Below are 22,661 nucleotides of genomic sequence, written 5' to 3' on the forward strand. Positions count from 1 at the left end.
TTTCTAGCAGAACTGTTTTTCCTTAAAGCAAACAGTTTTACCACATGGAATGTATGGTTACTGGTATCCATAAACTCATTCAAGTTGTTTACCCCTGGACTCCACTCTCATCATATTATCTCAAAAAGGAAAACACAAAGGACAAGCAGCAGCAGTGACTACAGTGCACAATGCAAGTGAGATGACTTCTCAGGAATGGCAGTAGTAGGAACCTATAGTGCTACAGTGAAACCAGACTACAGTAACAATCCATTCCATGGATTCTATGGGAAAGACAAAATAAAATGTCAACATCAAACCAAAAAGCACCAGCAGAGAAACCAACAAGTAGAGCTACTGGCATTTTGGTTTACCATGAGAATTAGAACCAAATCCCAGCCAATCCCCACATCACATTTCTCTGGCTTGCAAAGCAGTCTAAGGATGGGAGAACAAGACTGCTATCAAAGGACACAAAACTGGAAGCCCTGAACAATCCAGATGTGTACCAATGTGTTTCAACAGCTAAACAAGGATAGAAATTTGAACCAACATGAACATTAACGCTGAAGAATGTGTTTTCTTCCCCACATTTCCAAACAGACAAGAACTCTCAGCACAGTGGGAACAATGGGGATAACGAAGATCTGAATGGCATCAGACTTTGTAGAGCTAAGTAAGGCAGTCCTCTTCACCTTGCATTAAAAAGATGAATCCACTTAACAGCAAATGTTTGTTTGTTGGCCTTCTGTGGGTCTGTGTTGTGTGTTCCAACTGCATTACACATTGTTCTCATTTGATGTGATTATATCACAATAAAATTTAAATTCTGATGGGTGCTAACTGATCGTTTTTCATGGCATCTCGCACCATAATTGTACAACTTCCATCTGCCAGTTATTTTTTCTAAAGCAAAACTCAAGAAGGAAGAGAAAAAAAGTACAAATTTAACATTTTTCTGCAACTGTCTTCCTTTTCTAAGATTTGCCCAATTAAATAGATATTCTCCCACCAATGGAAACAAGTAAAATTTTTCTTCCCTTCCAATAAAAGCAAATACGTCAGGGTAACCTCCAATAGATAAAGCTATAGTTTTCAATTAATGCTCATATGCTTATGTTCTGTAACATAAAAATGTGTCCTGAACTGATAAAGACCTTTCTCATGTCTCTGTCATATGCCTACTATTCACTGGCTTCCAACAAAGTGTGAGCTTTCAGTGAAGTTCCTTCTCCACCTAACATCAGGGAAATCAATCTTATTTATGTATATTTTTGAGTCTTCTGCAAGTCTGAAATTATGATGCCATCTATTTTCTTGCTGTAAACGATGTAGTCTTCGTTCCTTCCCTGTCTTTCAATGGAACTGGTTACTACATATGACAACTTTAAAGTTATTTCCAAGTGAATAATTTGTAAACCCTTCAAGTCCAATCATCCAGCTTTTGTCTCCAAAGATCATATCTCTGGGATCCCTGCTGCTGCATACTGAGGCTTAGCAACTAGGTATTTCTAAATTCATTTAATCTCCCTAAACTTAGTCTTCATTATTGAAGCTTAAGTCATCTTCTTAAGTAAAAGCTTAAGTCACAACTGTGTATTCCAAAATTCATTTTACGCTACTCAATATAAGGTCTTATAGTCTTCATTACTGAAGCTTAAGCTACCTTCTTTTTAGAAACATACTCTAATTAAATTTAAGCACTAAAATTAATGTATTTTTAATTTGTGACTAATTCCAGAAGTAACCATTAACATCTTCATAGCCTTTATGTTCAAAAATATTCACTGTTAATTATTTTTTCTCCTTATCAAGTGTTTCTTACGCAGATCCAATTTTACCTACCCTTTTCTCACACCGTTCCACCTGTATAATCAGTCAAGGAAAGATTTCTAAGTCCCACCAAATACCCTCTTTAATTATACTGTGCCAATTCAACCATACTGTTTTTAAGATTCTGTACAGACACCTAAGTTCAATTAAATCGGTCACATAAAATGAAAAAATTGTCTGGCATCAAGTTCTGTTTTTAGATTTCTCAATTACTCACAATTTTACACTACTTTGCTGTACGTTACTTTACTTCTTTGTACAGCTTTAACACCATTCAAAGATTTTTCCAAGGTCTCTGGATCATTTATTATTATGTGCACTTTGTATGTTTTCAAAAGACTGAGAAACAGTCACAGTAAACTTAAACATAAAAACCAGGACAAACTAAAATTAGGTATCTAAAAATGTTTTCTATTAAGTATTGTTATTACAATTTCAAATTAATTATATTTCTTAAGTAGTGAACTAGTGACATTCACTAATGCCTACATAAGGATTCTGAAAAATTTTCCCCGTTTTTTGGAACATACAATGTGAAATACTTGTGCTATGATTTTTTTTCCCGTATGAAGTTTTCTTCCATCATTACACTGAATTGGCTTAGTTATATTCCTGTGTACTGAGGCTTCAGACCAGTGATTTTTGTAACTTTTTTTTTTAATTGAAACACATGTGCTAGAATCACAGTTAAAAGTGACTGTGCCATTGAGACACTAACATTTTATCTTCTCACACCTTCACAGATGACAGAAAATTATGTATCTAAAGAAGTACCTGAGGAACCAGATATGACAAAGTGTAGAAAGAAATTTCTACCAAAAACTGAGCCTAAAAATTAAACAGGAAACCACATGGCAGAGATTTTCAGTTAAAAGATATATTACCTTGTGTATGATAATGCTTTTGAAGCTTTATTTGTGCAGAACTATAGCCTACAACAAGCTTCTATGTAGCAGGTGCTCATAAGCAACAATAAACAAATTGCAAAGTAGTGGCCATTCTCACTATCCCAACAGTGCTGTGAATTGATTTGATTTATAAGCCAGAGCATGAAATACTAACTGCAACTAGCATTAAAATCCAGAGAATCACATCCTGAAAAGCTACACTAACAGACACTGTTTTGCATATAATGCATATTTATGGATCCTGGAAATGCTTGAATTCTGACAAACTAACTTAATGTAAATTTAAAACACTGAGCATCACAAACAAAATGATAGCAATTAACATGGAAATGCCAACAGCAACACCTAAATAAGCTAGCTTCAAATCCATCTACTCAACTCTTTGCAAAATCCCTCCATTCATAAACAGTAACATTGCCTGCTTTTGTATAACTACTAAGCACAGTTTAAGAATGTAACTGAAAATTTGAGTTCTTCGCTGAAAATGCACAGGACCACATTTCTGCGCCTGGGCTAGAAGTACAACCTCAGAATCAGGTTGCTGAAACTAAGGTGCCACTTCAGTGGCGCTAGAAGAGGGAGTGAGAAATCTGGAGAACTTCGGCCAATCAATTTACCTATATTAATTCAGCATCAGTTGAGCAACACCACTATCTGATCTTATACCTTTATTTCTTTATCTTGATGTAACATCCAGTAATATTTTCTTCATTAACTACCTCAAGCTACTAACAACAAACTTCCTCAAACCTTTCCAACCAGAGTCCTTGCACGGGCTTTGGCAAAAAAAATTGTCTTGAATCAGTCACTCGATTAATGGTGAAGAATAAGGCTTCACTGCATGGCATCTATAACACTGATTTTTTAACACTCTTAGCAATTGCCACATGTACATTTCTTTTCTCAGGCTTTTAGACAAATGATCTGAAGTTGCATCATGCACTGTTCCTTCAACACATTAAGGAATAAGCACACTGAACTGCATTGAAGATGCATTGAAAGGTGGACTGAAGAGAACATGTAAATCCACTCAAAAAGTTCAGATTAGCTTGACAAGATGGCACTGAAGTTTGCAGACAAATTGCTGTTATTTGAATGCACTGCATTTTGGCGTAATTTAAAGTGGAAGTAATTGTTCAATATGCAAGAAAAGTGACTGAGAAACACTGCTTGAGGCAACAGCACAATGGTTGTTGCTGAGAGAAATTTGGAGGATTAAGAAGGAAACACGGAAAGCAGAGAACAGCATAGGAAACCAGAGAAAGCCAGCAATTATTTTAAGTGCTAACCTTTCCCTGTTTTTAATCAGCGTTTAGATTAAATTCTTCTGCAACGGAGTCAAGATCACTCAGACTGAAGATCTAAAGCAACTTTAAAATAATAACAGCTGCAAATTAAACACCAAATGACTACACAACTACAGGAATGACTTACTGTTTTTGGCCTTGAACAGGCACAGGTATACAGTTATATGAACCATTTCTTTTATAGTAGACTGCTCAACTCCACTGTAGTTAAAAATAATGAAAATAGTCATTATCATTATTTTTTTTTTCCTGACGAAAAGTTTTCAATGCTAGCAGAAAAGCCTGAAGAGTTACCAGAAACTTCTGAGTGGCACAAGCAGACAGATGGGGTTCTCTAAATTTTTTTGTGCTACAGTAGCAGCATTATCCATTCTCTTGATAGCAAACTTAAAAGCAAACAGTAAACCTTTAATGCTGCTGGAGAGGTAACAAACCCACCCCCTTTCTCAGCAACCTTATCACATAATCTGAATTTTAGTAACAAACCTCATTCTCTGGCATGTTAACTCTCTGCAGCATCTGTCACTGCTATGAATGGTTGATCATAAGTACCTCTGTAGTCATCTCAATGCTATTAAGCAGATGGCAACGCTAAATCCGAATGATGTAGTACATCTCCCTAGTGGACTTTGTTTCCATACACTACCATTATTCTACAATTCCTCAGCGATAAATCTTATGTATTCTAGAGAACATTTAACAGTGAACTGACAATGCCAATTGATTTATTAGCACCAGTTTCTCTTTGCCCTATTATCGTCTTCGCAAACGCTTGTGCAGCTCATGTATGGAGCCACTAAGGGACAAAAGCACATTTGCTCAATTTGCAACACATTTCAGAGATTTAAAATCAACAGATTTTTTTCTTCACATAAAAAAATCTCAAGATTGATCTACCAGCTAAAAAGTAAGACCCCATTAAATTCTCTGGTTTCTTCCACAACATTCTTCTCTACATTTTTGTACTAAAATTGTTCTAGCACTAATACCAGACCACAAAAATGCCCACTTTCTGCAATAAATCTGAGTTAAAGATAGGAGCTCTTGATGGAGTTGGGAAGTCTCTCAGAGTTGGTTACTTCTCACTGGTGACAGGACGAGAGGAAATGGCCTCAAGTTGCACCAGGGTAAGTTTAGGTTTGATATCAGGAATAATTTTTTTTACAGAAAGGGTTGTTAAGCACTGGAATAGGCTCTTCAGCGAGGCAGTTGAGTCACCATCCCTGGATGTGTTTAAAAACCATTTGGATATGGTGCTCAGGGACATGATTTAGCAGAGGGTTGTTCGAGTTAGGGTAGTACAGTCAGGTTGTGGTTGGATTTGATCTTTAAGGTCTTTTCCAATCAGAGTTATTCTGTGATTCTAAGTCTGTGTTGTGTGAGCACGCACACACACAGTAAGGGGTGCTACCAAATCTACATGCATCGGACATACCCTCAAGTATCTGAACCAAGAGCCCCACAAGGAGATGCCACAGCAGTATCCTGCACTTACAACTCACACTCTACTGTAAGATCCTCAAGTTTTTGACGTAGCTCTTCAATATTTAATTACTATATGTTTTTATATGACAGATTTCCTGAAGGGATTACTGACTGCATAATAGGATATCTGTGCTGCATGACCAACTATCTTCAGCTCTATTTTTGCTGCTTTCTTTAGCATTTCCCTTAAATGATCAGAGCTCCCGGCCAGTTTTCATTGCTCTATAAGTAAAAAGGCTGCTTCAATTGTTTGATTTTTAGAAGTTGAGAAATTTGTGTTAAATTCATTTTAGGTTGTTTAGCTTTTTATGAAAACACTGAACAGTGTTTAACCACCTTACTAGTTTGCCCTAATATAAATTTTGTCTAAGGATCCTCTGCAAAAAATTAGATGTAATTTAGTCACATCTCTTCTGAAAATCAGTTAAGATAACCAGTCAAGCTTAGTACAGCTCCAAGGGATATCTTTTTAAAGTTTCTTTAACCATAACAAATAATTCTGATAAGAAAAAAACACACCCCCGAGCACTACAATTTGGGGCTTTGTCGCATGAACAAACAACTGTGGATAAGGAAATGTTTTAAATGAAAGCAACCTCTACAGGATTACAGGGCATTAAGATGGATCAGAACTTAGAAAGAACTCTGATGTTTCTCTCCTTATTAATGCTGTGACAGGCTTTAACTAAAGCTTCACATTGTGTACAACTTAAATACTTTCTTGTACTTGACAATGTTAAGTAAAACACCACTGAAATTTAAACAAACATGACGTGGTAGCCTCAAATGAGTAATAGGAATGAACTGCGTAAACAAATACAAATTCTGAGCTACACTGCACTTAGAAATACACAATATGCTATTCTTCATATACTACACCATCCTAGTCCATCTCAAATTTGGCCGTTTTTGGAAATTACACTAAACACATTAATCAAAATTAAAAAGAATACTGGGGAGTACTGCTGTCCTGTACTGAATGGCTGAATTTGAAGAACTTATGCTCCTGATGCATACATCTTAAAGATGCAAAGAACAATTTGGAACTATTTCAATCCCAGTGCAAATTTCCATTTTTAACAAAGGAATCACTGAAATAAGGAAAATCTTTAAAAACAAAGTAAGTATTCAAACCATCTCAACTTTATCACACAAGAAAATACATCTGTAAACATTAACCAGTTCTAATGAGGTGCAGGAACAGAATTCCTGCACTGAATAACCACTGCAAATGATTTAATAAACAAAACTCATATTTTCAGTTTATTAGTCATCTCCCAAATTTCCTTGCTAATTTAGAATATCGTTCTTGAGAAATCAGTACCAGAAGATACACTAAAATACTACTACTTTTTCAAAAGATCATTGCTTTGAACATACAAATGGAAATAAGAATACGTTTGTTATTAAATGTGTTTTAAACATGTGAACGCTCTCTATGCATAAACATCTTTTCTATCCATGCATCACAAGTGAGGTAAAATATAAAGAAAAGTTTATGCAATGACAACAATTCTATTTTTCATAATTTCCTTCACAGAAAGAACACTGTAATGTAACTAAATATGATAAAACATCTCTTTGTGGTTAAAAAACATTTTGCAATATGGACTACTATTGATATTCAAATTAAATGCCATTAGTCTAGGTAGCTCAGATGGCTGCCGATAGTTACTATTTCTTGACTGCCAAGACAAACCTAACATTCTTTTCTGCCAAACTAGAAAACATGCAGAGAATGAGCATCCGTACCCCAAGAGAAATTACAAATGAACCATTTTTTGTTTTCTTTTAGCATACTTAACAAAATTATGGGAAAAATAGTATTTTGAAATTAAGTGGAGATCACAGAGCAATCAATTTGTGAAGCATCTCCTTCCATAACAAGTTTAAGCACATCAGAAGAATATATAATATCCACACATACACATATCATTGTTAGGGCTTTATTCATCAATTTCATCTCTTAGGAAAAAAATTGCTAATTTTAGTTCAAAGGAAAAGAAATCCTAGTGAAATCCTTAGCATGAAAAAGAAGCAAATTATAGCAATGTTTTCAGTTTTGGCTCAGTCAAATGACTTGGTAATGAAATCTGATTGCTATGTGCAATAAACCCTGTTACCCAACACTAGAAGCAGTAAAATAGTACAGAATTACCAACATAAAAGTTGAGGACTATTCTGGTAATTTTCTTTTTGGGGAAAAAAAAAAAAAATCTATTACCAGCAGCTGGTCTCTAAATGCCTACAGAGAATTGTATTTTGGAGGTCCTACGCTGTCTTTTTTTAAAAAAATCCATTTTTAGTAGCTTATAACACTATAGGAATCAAGTACCGTATATACAAAGGTAATATTTCCCTTGTGTTAGTTCTCAACAATAATGACATTGGAACATTCCACTAAGATTTTCCACATGAAGTTGATGGGCACAGGGAAGAATTTATAAATACAACAAAATTTAAGTTGGGTGTGTCAACACTAAAGTAAAGCAGATGTCAGTTATAAACAGCTTTGATCTCAATTTTGCTTTAAATTGTTTTGCAGTCTTTCAGACTACACTGAAAAAAGTAGAGTAAACATTATTGAAGCTAAATGCTATTTCTCTGATTCTTTCATTAACACACATCCAGCAGCATCTCCCTTCCCTTCCGTCTCGCTTCCAGTGGGCATGGCTTAAAGCTCTCATTATTCCAAGCAACCAAATTACACTCAGTAAAACATGCACAAGAATCCCCTCTGCTTTTTCAAATGTATCCACTAGAAACAGCTCATACTGGGGATCATCAGTGAAAGTTTGTGTGACATGCTGTTTGCTATTAATTCAAACTGATACCTAATACAAGTAGCTAGTACTTCACAGTTGTTTTTTTTGTCGCACTACTGGAAATCTGAACACCTTATTTTTCTATGTAAGTCATGTAATTTTCAAGTAACTTCTTTAAGCAAAAATCAAAGAAAATAAATCATTTTTAAGATATCACTTCTGTTTCCTTTCAACCGCTCAGTAATTGATTTTCATACTGGTGGTACTAGAGACAAAACACAGCAGGTTATTTCCAATAAGCCTTTTATAATATTTTTGTTGTCTAAAATGAACCTGAAAAAGTCTAAGTAAAATTAACTTTCTAACTGCACAGTATTTCACCTACAGAACTTGAAACTTACCTTTGTGCTTGAGTACTGTAGCTGTTGTCATACGAATCATAGCTTTGCTCGTCATAAGCAGTTCCATAGCCATCATCGTATTCCTGAATGGATATAAAAGAAACGTAAAATATTAACCCCTCAAAATACTTCACAAACAAGACAGTAACTCAGTTCTAAATATGATTGTACTCTCAAAAAACAGACATGACATATGTACACCCTAAAATGGCAAAATCTCGATGTTCTTGATGTTCACACCATACAGAAGTTAAATATGAAAACGGCTGACAACGATTCTGGGCTTTCCTTAAAGGATAAAAAGTGGAAAAATAAAGAATTGCCACAAATTTACTACTAGATAACACAATAAGCTGAACTAAGCTCAGCTACTGATCAGTAAAAATGACATTTCCTTGGTAGTGAACCCTCATAAGGAGAATTAGGAAATCCTATCCAAATATCCCAAAGGCGTCAATGAATATTTAGAAGTATCTTGTCCAGTTTCACCAAGTAAGAAAGCCCCCTGAAAACAAAGGGAGTTAGAGAAATGAAGATCATGTAACGTCATATAAATTATGCTTTCTAAGAAAGTGGGTTATCAACCCTGGCAATGTAAGAATAAAGTATCACAAAAGAATCTCTTTCATAGAGAAAGAAACCTTATAAAGAATCTTTCAGTAATAACTGAAAATAATAAAACCAACTACTTGTGACAATTAGATAAAGATTGTCCAATGCCAGCAGAAAACACCTCCAGTGATCTCAATCTGACAGCCTGCTGGAAGGAAAGTTTTCTATAGCAGAGTCAATGAGATCCTCAAACCAAATAAGAGCTGTGAAATTGCTATCTATGAGGCTTTTTAGAACTTCCCCTGTCATTTGATATTGCTTATATGGAAAACCAAGCAATCAGCCCATTAATACTGCTTCACCACCGACCACTGAAAATTACTGCTTCCCAACAGTGATCAGTAGAAGGATGTCTATCAATATTTGCAGGTAGAGTTGAATAACAGCTGATTCCTATGTCTGGAAGAGGAAACAAAGATTCCTCCAATTGTGAAAAGAAATGCATGCCTAAAATGAAAAGGAAATTCATTGTTTTCTCTTTCATCATCTCACTGCCCTGAAACTAAATATTAAAATAGAATCTTAGCATTTTCTTTGCTCATCTGATACGGATATCAATTTTCCTTGATGCACCGCACACTAAGCCCACAAAACCATTGCCTCTTGGCACTTAATTATGAACAAGTACTTTATTACTTATTGATGCAATGCACAGACATCTGTTAACAATACAGTCATTGATAAACAGCAGAAGCTGTCTGAGCCAATGTACTTGCTCTGTTCCAGAGCATTTACATGACATTTGGGCTCCTCTCATAGAATCTACCAACTGTGAAAGCTTCAACCCTAAGAGGGAGTCTCAGATTTCAAACTATGTGCAAATAACGGTGACAACAAATGAAAGCAGAAGACTGAAATTAACCTTTTAACATTTAATGAGAATTGGTCCTGTTCTTCACATTTATATAAACTTTTTCATTAAAAACAGGCTGGAAAAAAAGGGGAAAACAAGACTACTCCAAAGCTATGGTGTGTCTATGACTTCTCACAGAAGAACATAAGAACAAACTAAAAAGGAATGGACTTCTCAGGTTAACAAAGCATACAAAAAAATGAAAGCAGAATTTTGAGAAAGCCCATTTTTTTTGTATTATACTTGAGGGTCTGGTGCTACCTTTCCATTCCACAGAAAGTTTGCTTGGAATTCATTACTGCTGACTTTTGCCATGCTAATTTCTGCAGTAGTGAATTTAATATCTTTTTCATTATTAGTATTTTGCTGTAGGTTTTGATTGAAAAATAGCTAGATTCTATTTTTTATATGTAGGACTCCTATCACTTAAGCATGATGCTGCTTATTATCATAATCTGCTTAAATAGACTGATTTTAGTGCTGTATTTATACTTATAAAAATCACAAATTTACATAAAAAAAATACACATCCAGTGCTACATGCTGCAAAAATTGAATATTTTTATAAAGCTGCTGACATCTCGTGAACAGAAAAGATTCAAATTTCAAAATGTTTTTATACAGTGCACTTGAAATATCAAGGGCTGAGGGGCAACTGAAGTCTCTACCAGAACATTCCATGAACTAGGTCTGAAGTTGTATTTTCTGTCAATCATACTGGATTTAAAAACTTTCTCTTTCAGGAAGTTATTAACAAGGCTGGGCAAAGTAGAGTATTTTAATGCAATCAAAACCACACAATATTTTTGTTTTTATTTCTGAAAAAGACCTCTTGTGACTTCAATAAATGTCTCATTTAACATTAGTTAATACCTATGTGAAGGATTCTCAGTCATCTGACATGCTTCAGGTAACATAAAACATGTAAACATGAATGCAAATATTTGTATTTATATTTATATAAATAATATAAAACATGTAAATTTAACTTTATATATTCAAATGTAATAAAAAGTATAGAATATAGGTGTATATTTAAGAACATCAGATTCACTGGCCAACACTGCTGCAAGTGAGTAGAAGAAAAATTACACCTTCATATAAATATTTCCATTACATGTGCCTTATTTGGGCTTCTTTCAGTTATTTCTAAAATACTATTTTTCTATTTAAAGCCACTTCATGTAGCAGACAGCATTTGCACACCTACCGATCAAAAGCAATACAATGGACTTCCCCTATACTCCAATTACACAGGGCTAAAAAAATACCTCTAGCTGAAGATAACCAATAACCACAGAATTACAGAATCATAGAGGTTGGAAAAGGCTGCTAAGATCTTTAGTCCAACCATCGATTCGTCCCCACCAAACCATGTTCCTTGGTGCCACATCACCACTTTTTTTGAACACCTCCAGAGACAGGGATTCCATCACCTCCTTGGGGAGCCTGTTCCAATGCACTGCTACTCTCTGTGAAATTTTTCCTAATATTCAACTTGACCCTCCCTTGGTGCAACTTAAAGCCATCACCTCTTGTGCTGCCACTAGTTCCAGACTCCCATCTCACCACAACCACTTTTCAGGCAGTGGTAGAGAGCAGTAAGGTCTCCCAAGCCTTCTCCTCTTCTCAGATGAAACAATCCCAGTTCCCTCAGCTGCTCCTCACATGGCTTATGCTCCAGACCCTTCACAGCCTCATTATCAGTAAATATCAGCAAATACCAGTATTTGTCTCCCAAAAACAAAAGCACAAGCAAGAACATTTTATCTATGAATGGAAGCATTCTGCTTCTATGATTCACCATCCTGCTTCTCAGTACAGCCAGAAAACCAACTCTGAAACTTAGTCTGATGAAAAGGCAGCAAATGTGCTGCACAGTTTAGGCTTACAATACAAAAATGTAAAAAATACTGAGCTGAAAATGCTACAACTGACTTAAAAGTGCAGATATTTTTCACAGGACAACTGAAACATAAACAAGAATGGTATCATGAGAAACTGTCCTGATTTAAATCCTGATTTTAGGAACTTATTTTCAAATTAAGAGATTAGGTAGAATTATATGGCAGATGCTCTGAAACAATATGAAACAGTTCTGTATAATCTCAAACCTTCTTAATTACTACTCCATTAAGCTAGCATCACATTACATTTCCTCTTAAAGAGAACTCATGCCTGCAGTTGTCTTAATGACAGTGCCTGCAACTGATGTAAATCCAGAGTGGAGAACAGCACAGAAATTCTTCGTAGACAGAACCAATGGCATCATGTAAGCATTCATCATTCAAGTATGTTAAACAGTAAGTCACAGTCATGGGTCAAATGGTAACAAAGCTAATGAAAGTGATCTCTGTCTAAACTTCTGCACGACCCCCAAAAACATCTTGAATTGTGCTGTCTTGAACATCTGCATTTCCTTCTAATAACCAAGCACTTTAAATATTACCTTGTTCATAGGGAATAGGAAATGGGGGCTTTGAATTATAACCTGTAAGCAATGACAATAACAAGTAAGTGCTTGGGACATCTTTAGGTGAAATTCACAATGTTTCAAACAGAGCTTGGCAGAAGCAGGCAAAAAAAAAAAAAAAAAAAAAAAAAAACAAAACAGTAAAAATTTCATTTTAGCAAAGTCATTTGCAGTGCTAAAAAAATAATTAAATCATTAAGAAGTCAAATTCCCAGCTCTCTCTCAGTAAGAAAATTCACCCAGGGGAAAAAAAATTAAGGCTGTTATCACTACAACGTAAGGGTTTCTGTTTCCTTTCCTCATCATTCTCAGAAATTAATACTCACACCAGTATTTTATCATCCAATGCCAATGGAGTGCCTACCTTTCAGAAAAGAACTATTACATTCAGAAAAGTACTGAGTGCAGAAATGGACTTGACGGAGAAAGCACATAAGGTAATATCAGCATGAAGAAATGAAGGATATTTTTAGGCAAATTATAATGGTAAACGGAAGCAACAGCTGTTTTACTGTGTAAAAATGACATCACCCCATCACTTAAATAACAGGGAATAGCGAGCTATCAGGACAAGCACGGGCAGCTAGTACCATCTGAAGTCTGAGTGATAACACTAAGTACATTTGCAGCAAACAGGCACAGTCTCTAAGCTCTTAGTTTGAACATTTTCATTTGTTTTCATTTAGAATTGCACATTCAACCAGAACAAGCAAGGTGTTTATGAAATGAGAAAGGTGCACTGGTAGGTTGTTTCATACACTTTAAAATAATAATTAGAGAAGTTGCTAAAGAATATGGCAGCTGCACTGAAATCAAGGCAAGACTATTTCAGTTCTCCTGTATACAATGGCAGGAGCCAGAGTCAGAATCACAAAGACTCACACCTACAGAACTGCATCAAGTCACAGAGGTTCAAATTATGATTAGCAGCTTGAACTCTGAAATAATTGAGGAAAATATTTTATGCTCAATGCAGGCTGTATTTCAACTTCAAGATAGGCAGGCAAGAGAAACTTTCCAGCTTTGTCACCAAAACATTTGACTGTTTCCACAATCAAAAAACACGTCTGAGTTCCTGACAAAAAAAAAGCTTTTCCACTGTTTTTCTGGCCCATGTTCAAAATCCCAACAGTTTATTAACAATAAATAAATAAAAAATAACAGGAAAGAAAACAAGCAACGACTTGTGGGACTTAGTATCTTTAAACCTTTTTTTTTTTTTAACATTCATTTTTGCTTGACCTACTTAGCAAGTAAAAGAACTTTGAAACATACAAAAAAAAACAAGAAACCATGTTTTTGTGTTCTGAACTTCCTTTCCAAAAGCCTAACCAGAATTTAGCCTGACTTTAAGTACTTTTGAAAAGCCCAACCCAGTAAACACACTGCTTTTAAAATCAAGTAAGATTTCCGTGTAAACCACAGCATTATCCACAAAAGGGAACAGAAACAGAAAAGACAGAGAGTATTTCTGTAATCCCTGGAGAATAAAGTTATGACAAATCCTTTTCCAGGAACTGAAAGCTTCACTGAAAAAAAAAACTAAGTAAACAAGAACATCCGAATTTAATTTGATTAAAATGATCACAAGTACTAAGGAAAATATCAGAATTCAGAATCACAGAATGGCCTGGATTGGAAGGGACCTCAAAGATCTAGTTTCAATCCCACTGCAGGCAGGGTTGAATGCCTTGGCAAATCAGAACATGGTGCATTGCAATTCCTGCAAAGCGAAACAAAAATTATATTGCAACTCAATTCAGTTAGGACTTTTATCCTTTACGACTTTTGAGTTAGCTCTTAGCCTTATATCTTGCCTTGCATCCTGGGAAACGTTCACTTGGAAATAAAGACTTCACAATTTTCATATGGTATACAAACATTTTGCTGCCACTTCCAAGAGATCTTTCCTTTTCTACAGGCAACAGTAAGTGAGCAAATTAATGTTAATGAGAAGGAAGTCGGGTTTAAAAGCAGCCTGCCCTGCAAAATCAACACAGCTCCAAGAAATTGCTCCCACAGTATGCTCTGTATGATCCTCACTTTCAGTTTTTTGACATCTTCCAAATTTGGTGTGATCTCAGTGAAGAGATGCAGAAAGGATATTTACAAATGAGAATGTTGTGCTAAATGGTTGAACTTCAGAAGTTCCTATCAGCTAGACTCCATATTGTCCCTGAACACCTTTCAGAGTGGATATTAAGACACCCAGTAGGTACTGAAGCCATCTAACACAAAATTAGTGGTAAAAACGAAGGCATGAAAAACATTTCTTGCAGCCTCAATCCTTGTTTGTATTTAATAAGCATTTAGACAACAATCTTACATACATGGTTTAACTCTCAGACACACTGTGTCTCACTCTCTATGTGGAGCCAGTAGTTGGACTTTACGATCTTCATAGGACGCTTCCAACTTGGGATATTCTATGGTTCTGTGAGTGTAGTATAAACAATTCTTTAGGAACTCATGCATACACTCCTATACTCATTGCTCTAAACTCATCACCATTACATCTGGCGTTTTCCACAGAGGAAAAAGGACTTGATATTACAGCCAATACTCAGCATCTGCAGAATTGAAGTTGAATGCTGGAGATTAAGCCTGAGAGAATTTGAATAAACTTTCTAAGAAGATGCACTAAAAAAATAGGTTGATCAGCTGAATGTGCCCTCACCTGGAAACATTAAGGCTTTGCATTCATTCCTTTCACTAATGGATACATACATATTTTATAATCTTCACTGGGTTGTGAAATGGAGTTTTTGTTCTTAGCCATCCAGCCAAACATCACTTGTAAACAAACCACCCCCACCTCCTCCTTCCACTTAATCTTCCCACAGAATTCTTAGAGTTCCTTCGAAAATGGAAACGATGGAAACTGCAGCTCATGACACTGAGAATGCCAGGACAGCCAGCAGCACGGTGATGAGCACATGCTCCCCAGAGAGAACTGAGGAAATGTGAATATCTGCAACAGGAATCTCAACTGAAGGCCTTCCACTGCTTTCAGTGGAACCAAGCTTTCAATTAAGTGAGACTTATAGCATTACATCTCATCTTTTTTGTGTAGATCTTGTTACCCAGAATGTTATTATGTCCATTGAGTTTTCCCCATTTCTTGCAGGGAACAGTATGAGCTTGGCCTCACACTATTGTCATGAATGTAACTTGTAGTATCAGTATAGCCTTGCAGAATGGACTTAGCGTGACAATTAAAAGCTCAAGTCTGAATTCAATCTGAAGCATCTCTTTGTGCACCAGTAAAAGCAATATATTTCTGGAAATACCCATAAGTGTATGCTTCAGAAACTGTAAACTTTAGCAATTTCTAAGCTTTAGGATCTTCCAGAATCAGATGATAGCTGAACACAGATCATAAAATTTAAATTTTGTTATCAGCATCTATTACACATCGAAGTGTTCTGTAAATTCTTTGAAGTGGGCTGCGTCTTCAAATTAAAAAAAAAATCAATTTACAATCACTGTAAATTGTTCACAACATTCTTATTCAAGTTACAATTTATTCAACATTAGAAAGACTCACCAGGTCTCTTACTATTAGATGTTTCATCTTAATTCAGTTTTTTATTACAGAATATTTCAATGAGAGTGCATTCTTGAAACTCTAACTGCTAAACATTGTGCATGCAGCATTAGGAAAATGTGCCATTAAGGTAACCCTTGTTGGAACATAAGGAAGCATCAGTAAACTACCAGAAACAGGACTAAAGCTCTGCCATCACTCCCACATACAAAGCGGGACAGTCAGAACTGTTTTCCAAAATAGTGCTTAAAGAAGTCTTGTCCATGACTTCCTAGATTACCAAGTTATTTTTTTGGTTCAACAAACTATGTGCTTTAAATCCGTGTTTAGAGTTCAATATTTAATGCCTAAGAACTGATTATCAGTTTAGGTAAATATCAAGTTTCATTTAACACATTTTAAAAAAGAACTTGATGTGGCATGACAACAAATATATTCAAGCAGTAGAGAACTGAAAGAGAATATCTGCAAAACATTTTTGTGAAATGAGAATAGCAGCAAATAAAAATCTAATCTTGAACAGCTTCAGTTACATTGCTGCGTTACTAATTCGGAAAAAAGCCTCAAAGTTTTAAAGCTGGTGGGAAAACAACAGCAAAAAACACAGACAAGTTGTTACTAGACAGTAGTTGAGATTGAACAGTTACATTCTTATCCTGTGTTTGAATATTAAGAAATCAACAGTAGAAAAAAAAAGTAATAATATTATTTATTTCCTGCTTATTAAAAATTATGGAAAAGACTAAAATCTCCAAGTAGTAAAAAATTTCTATTCCTTATCTTCATGGAATAAATTGGCAGCTTAAAAATACATAAAAAATATTTTGATTTACCTATTGCATGTTTGGTAAATGTAGCAACTCTTGATTAAGAGAACAGCATCCCTGAGACTATCTGGCTTAAGTAAAGCCAGCAACCATCTAGGATGTTTTCTCTTATCCAAGTATTATAAAAATAATCCTGGACATCATTCTACCTCATACTAGGCTTTCTCCTGACCCAAGCATATGAGGATTTAGAAACGGGAGGTGTATTAGCCTTCCGAGAATGTTTATCACACCAGAGCAGAGAGATTAGAACAGCCATTATAAAGCTGGCTGGCTGCAGAGCCCTGAATTTTTCCTATCGCACAAACTGATGCTACGGCTATTAAAAAGACAATGTTAACACAAGATGATAAGGAGCTGTGGTTTAGTAGCTTCAAAAACTCCATCATGGTGCTAGCAATATGGTGAAGTCCAAGAGAAATGGGTCTTGGGGTTGAATGCGACACAGTAGTGAGACTGGCAAAAAATGGAAAACTTATACTGAATCGGAAAAAAAAAGTGGAGATATTGCTGCTATTCCAGTACTTATGTGACTTCAGCAGAGAAGGCCACATCCAGCATCCAAGAGTGTTATAGGCCTCTCAGAAAGCTAACTGAGCGATGAAGGCGGTCTATCTCTATGTAGAGCCTTCTGTAAGAGTTAAGTCCTGTGCTCCTACTTCCAAACGTGGGACAGATTATCTATTCCTGTTGACTTCGAGCCTGCGTTAATTACCATCTATGTCAAAATCAAAGAGTCTTTGCTCCTGGCATCATCTCTCCAGTGTGAAATACTGCCTCCAAAATTAACCCTTCAGATTTGTCAGACTACTGTAGGTATTTTCTATTTTGATTTTATTTTTACATATAGTTTAAGTAATAGAAGATAGGAGAGAAATTAGGATAGACAGGAGGAAGAACTGAGTAAATTACTGTTAGATGATATATTTATTGGTCTGATGTGTTAAGGACTGTGAAATAAGTCATTAAAGGGAGTGATAAAGAAGAAACTAACTGTTCATGTGACTCAGTGATGGCCCCACTTTCTGTCACACCGTGTACATAATAGTATGTTAGAGAAAAGGGCAAAGATTTTATGTACTGACAGCTCTGCATCATCTTAGATTACAGAATTACAGAATCAAGTTTTGAAGGCTTCATCCATTATACAGCTTGCTTCCTTCCAAACTTGCACAATTTCACACTGTTTTAAAGAGTACAAAGTAGAGATCTGTTGGAACTGAAAACCTTCACAGATCTTTGTAGACATTTCAGACCACAACAGAAATGCTCTGTAACTTCTGCAGATATCTCTGGGGTTGAGATATCTCTCTGGGGTTCAGAAACTATGCCATAGATGCTGCTTAAATAGCTTCCTAACGATACTCACATCTACTGTCTGTTGTCCTCTCAGCAAGCTGTGACACCTTACCCAGCTTGGATATTCAGGATTGCAATACAGCACTTAATACTTACCAGCAATTAGTAAGCAAAGACTGAAATAGGACTCTAATCATGTCTCCTTACTCACTAAAATATACAGTTATGGCCCTTTGATTATAAGCTAAAATTGGACAGGTGGATGAAGTATCATGCATTGACACAACATGCAGTACTCCAATGGTTCATGTTTTCATCAGACTTTTCTAGCAAAGCTCAATTTTAACAAAGGAGGTGCAAAATTTGATAATTTTAAAATGAATCTGCTTGCACTGCTTTTACCCTTGCTCAGATATTTGGAAGATAAGTGATCTGGTTTTAGACAATGTGTTGTTTTTTTTTTGTTTGTTTGTTTTTGTTTTTGTTTTTTGTTTTTTTAGTAGTTGTATAACACAGCACTGTTTCTATATGTATTTCCTAATATTCTCTCAAAAGAAACATACATCAGGATAGCAATTGAAAAGGCCGTTACTTCCATGTCTTGCTACACAGATATTAAAAAGTAAGAAATTAATCAGGTTTACTTTCTACTAAACGGACATTTAATCTACTACATATGGTCTAGAAATAGGCACAATTGATATGAAAGGACTATCAGGACTAATTGATTTCCAAGTCTTATGAAATAATCGCCTACTTACATCATCCACCTTGAACAGTTAAGTCAGGTATAGCCAAGAGACATTTGGATAAGTTGCTTAAGAACAAGGTCTCACAATATTAATAAACTACACTAGTTTATCCTTTATTGTTCAGGTACGTGAAAAAATGTTCATACTAGCAATATTAAACTTGTACCTCCACAAAGCAATGGTACATAGAACCTTACGTTTCTGACTGATGGACAACAGTTGAGATTTGATTTGAAACCTTTGTGGTAAGATAGAAGGTAGGTAGAAGAAAGGTGTTCATAAAATAGGAGAAGACATCTGAATAGAAGTAAATATTTTCTGGAACTCCCAAGCTCTGTTTTTGCAAGCTTGAATGAAGAGATACAAAGTCTGGATAACAGAGTATGCTGTAAAAAGGGCGCATGAAGTTTAAAGATATATATAAGATCAAAAGTATTGTCCTTGAAAATGTTTTCTATTAAGACAACCCATTTTTATTACTACAGTTGTGATTTAACAATCTTTTTTTCTTTATCCCACTATTCTGTAAGTTCAGTACAAATTAAATTTATCCTTACAATTCATAACTGTAATTTTCAATCATGTACAAAGTATTGTGCTATGTTTAATTTTTACTGCAGTGAAATCAAGACAAATATGTAAAGGCTGACTGAGATGACTGTGCATTGGATGACTGTGGTAAAGTTCTTTGGATCAATTCTGAAGCATTCATAAAGCCATTTTAATTACCTAATCACTGAGCAAGTACTACGGCTATAAACACGGCTTTGGGCTCAAGAATAGAAATTACTCGAAGTGCCAACTTAAACATCTACCAACAACGTGGGTTTTCAGATTTTTTTAAAGAAGAAACCTAATAGATTTAAGAACTACATAAATATTTTGCTGAAAGCACTGTAAATGTCTTTATGATGGTACATAAAACCTGAAGTCTGAGCAGTATGAAACAATTCAAGCCTAAGAGGGTAATAAGATTATCACACTTTCCACAGATTCTGGGTGTAAGACTTCATTAGGTACTAACTGAAGAAGTTCTGTTGGGTTCTAAAGCAGTAGTCAGGCCCACCCCTTCAAAAATGCAAACACCTCATGTTAATAGCTCTGAGAACAGCTCAACTTACATATTCACCATATGTCTCCTGTGCCGGAGGTGGTGGAAGAGGCCGGTAGCCTGCAGGTGGAGGCACTCCTCTCGCTCTGGGTGCCAGAAGTCCACGGCTACGACTGACTGGCCCTCTACTGGGAGGCACTCCTCTGGGCGCTGGTGCCCCTCTCGGTACTCCTGCAGGTGGTGGAGGCACTCCTCCACGGCCCCTGTGAATACATGGATTACTTACATAAATATCCCCTTGGTATCTCTCTCAGTAGCTCCCTCCCACAACAGCGTGACAACCAGGCTTTGCTACAGACAAAAATTATGAAAGAGCCATTTTAGTTTGATATATTTCTGTATGCTTTAATTCAATTAAATGCATTACGCAGTAAACGCTGGAAGATTAAAAACTAGTCATATGATTCAGTGATGAACCTCTCAGTAGTTTGAGCCATTCTTTTTGCTGATCACATACAAAGAAACACTCAATTTGCTGGAATCAATCATCTTCACTAAAATTTGGTTTATAGCATGTGAAATCACAAACACAGAATATCAAGTTAATTTGAACCTTTCAAGCTATTTCATACTCAGATCCTGCACAGAGGAATCAGTCCCACTGCCCTTCTCATCCTGAGCAAGCTCCGAAATGCAATCCAAAGATCACAGCGCATGCAAGAACTTGAATGGGTCAGAATAAATTATTTTTCTTCTGGTTCTATGAAGTGATTTAAAGCTGTTGCACAGAACTTTCAGACATGTAATAAACATGTAAAGTGTTCAACTGGACATAACCTATACATGTATTCAAGGACAACAAATAATAGTGGTATATACATAATTTTTTTTTTTTTAAATTCTGAAGGAGTAATAGAGGTCAACTTGCAGCCCATTAATTTCAACAATTCTATATTTGAATTTCTTCTGCATTTCCATATTGAAGTAAAAAATCAGAGACAAACAGGGACAGTTTGCAGAAGTATTTGACCCATTTACAGGTAGAGTTCCCTCCTGCCTTCCTATAGTAAAGGCAGATCCCTAGAAGCACAACTTGCCAAGTTTGCATCAATTATCCTCTTTTCAATAGAATATCTAAAATATTGCTAATAGACATCTCCTTTCTAAAGGAGTCCATTTTCCCCCCATTTACTATAATTGAGTTTAAATGACTGCTCTGTAGGCATATTAGACTTAAGACACCATTACTGTCTAATATAACAATTACACAGAAGAAAATGAACAAAAATTCTTCACTACCATCTCTACACACCATTATCTAATTTCTAGAGCAGTAATTGGATAAAAATATTCCGTCCTGATTTCAGTAGTTATTTCCAGCTTCACCAATACTGTAGAATAAGATCCAGATCTAGTTTCGAGATTTCAATTAAATTACATAAAGATCTTCTACTTCCAATGATTTCTAGCTAAGGTCCCTTCCAGCCCAAGTCATACTGTAACTTTTTTTTTTTTTTAAAGAAACTTATCAAAAAAGTACTATTTTAGCAATTTATTTAATTCTTATTTTAAAAACTACATGAATAGTAAAAGAATGCAGAAATGTAAACACTTGCTAAAATCAGCATCTAATTGCTTCTAATTATTGATCAAAAAACAGAGAGTAAATGATTTAAAACTGTGCTTATTACTTGTTTTTGGCTAATCTGTAGAATGCCTCCTCAGGACAGGGTACCAGCTGCTTATTTGACTTCACTGAAGTGGGGGCAGGGGTGAGCAGTGATGTTCCCAGACACAGCCTGCTGAAGTAATATAAAGAAATAGCAAATGTGACACTTTCAAAGCGAAGCCAAAGAAAGGGAAACGATTCTACTGGCATAGACAATAGTCAATACCAAGTTTAAAAAAAAAAACCAGTCAAAAAACTCGAGAATCGCAAGACAATATTCTTCACTGCATCCTTCATGTTGGGTGTAAGTGAAAGAAGGAAGAAATTGGATATGCTGAAAAACATGGAAAAACATTTGGAGGAAGAAAAGAGTTTAATTTTTAGAGCCTTCATCAGTTTATTCTTGGAGAGGTATTATAACACCAGATACACAATTAAAAGATATCTTCTGCATTTCAAAAAAGTTAATAGGATTGATGTAGAGATGGTGGGAAATCATACTTATATTAGAAGAACATTTATACATAAGTTTTCTGAGTTCTTGAGACAGTTATGAACAATCTGTGAAGTACAGTACTGGGCTACACCACTCGGATGTTAACTGCACCAGCATGGGAAAGACTATAAAAAGGTGCAGAGACGAGAAACCCAATAACTGAAGAGTTCTATTACATCCATGCAGAGTGAGCCTATCAGGGCATGATATAAAAAGCTAACTTTAGGAAACTAGAGAAGATATCAGGAACTGAAGTTTGACTGACAGGAGCAATAACAGAAACTGATATCTAACACAGAGGAAACTCTTCAACAGCAATCTTTGCATGTCTTTACAGAAAAGAACACAAGTTCTATTATTGCTTAATTTGAAAAAGGGGAAGTATATAAATTATGTTTGAAAAG

The 22,661-nt window shown here is 35.6% G+C and overlaps 1 protein-coding gene across 1 annotated transcript in view; it reads right to left on the bottom strand.

Moving 5' to 3' along the window:
- KHDRBS3 (KH RNA binding domain containing, signal transduction associated 3) overlaps positions 1–22,661 on the bottom strand; it is a gene marked incomplete at its 5' end in the record, with an annotated part of 75,973 nt that overhangs the window by 5,873 nt on the left and 47,439 nt on the right. Inside the window, 2 exons of the mRNA XM_079533106.1 lie at positions 8,679–8,761; positions 20,163–20,355. Of these exons, the coding sequence (XP_079389232.1) occupies positions 8,679–8,761; positions 20,163–20,355 (276 nt within the window). The remainder of the gene's footprint in view (positions 1–8,678; positions 8,762–20,162; positions 20,356–22,661) is intronic.

The sequence above is a fragment of the Tetrao urogallus genome, assembly GCF_951394365.1.
Source record: "Tetrao urogallus genome assembly, chromosome: 3".
Lineage (NCBI taxonomy): Eukaryota > Metazoa > Chordata > Aves > Galliformes > Phasianidae > Tetrao > Tetrao urogallus.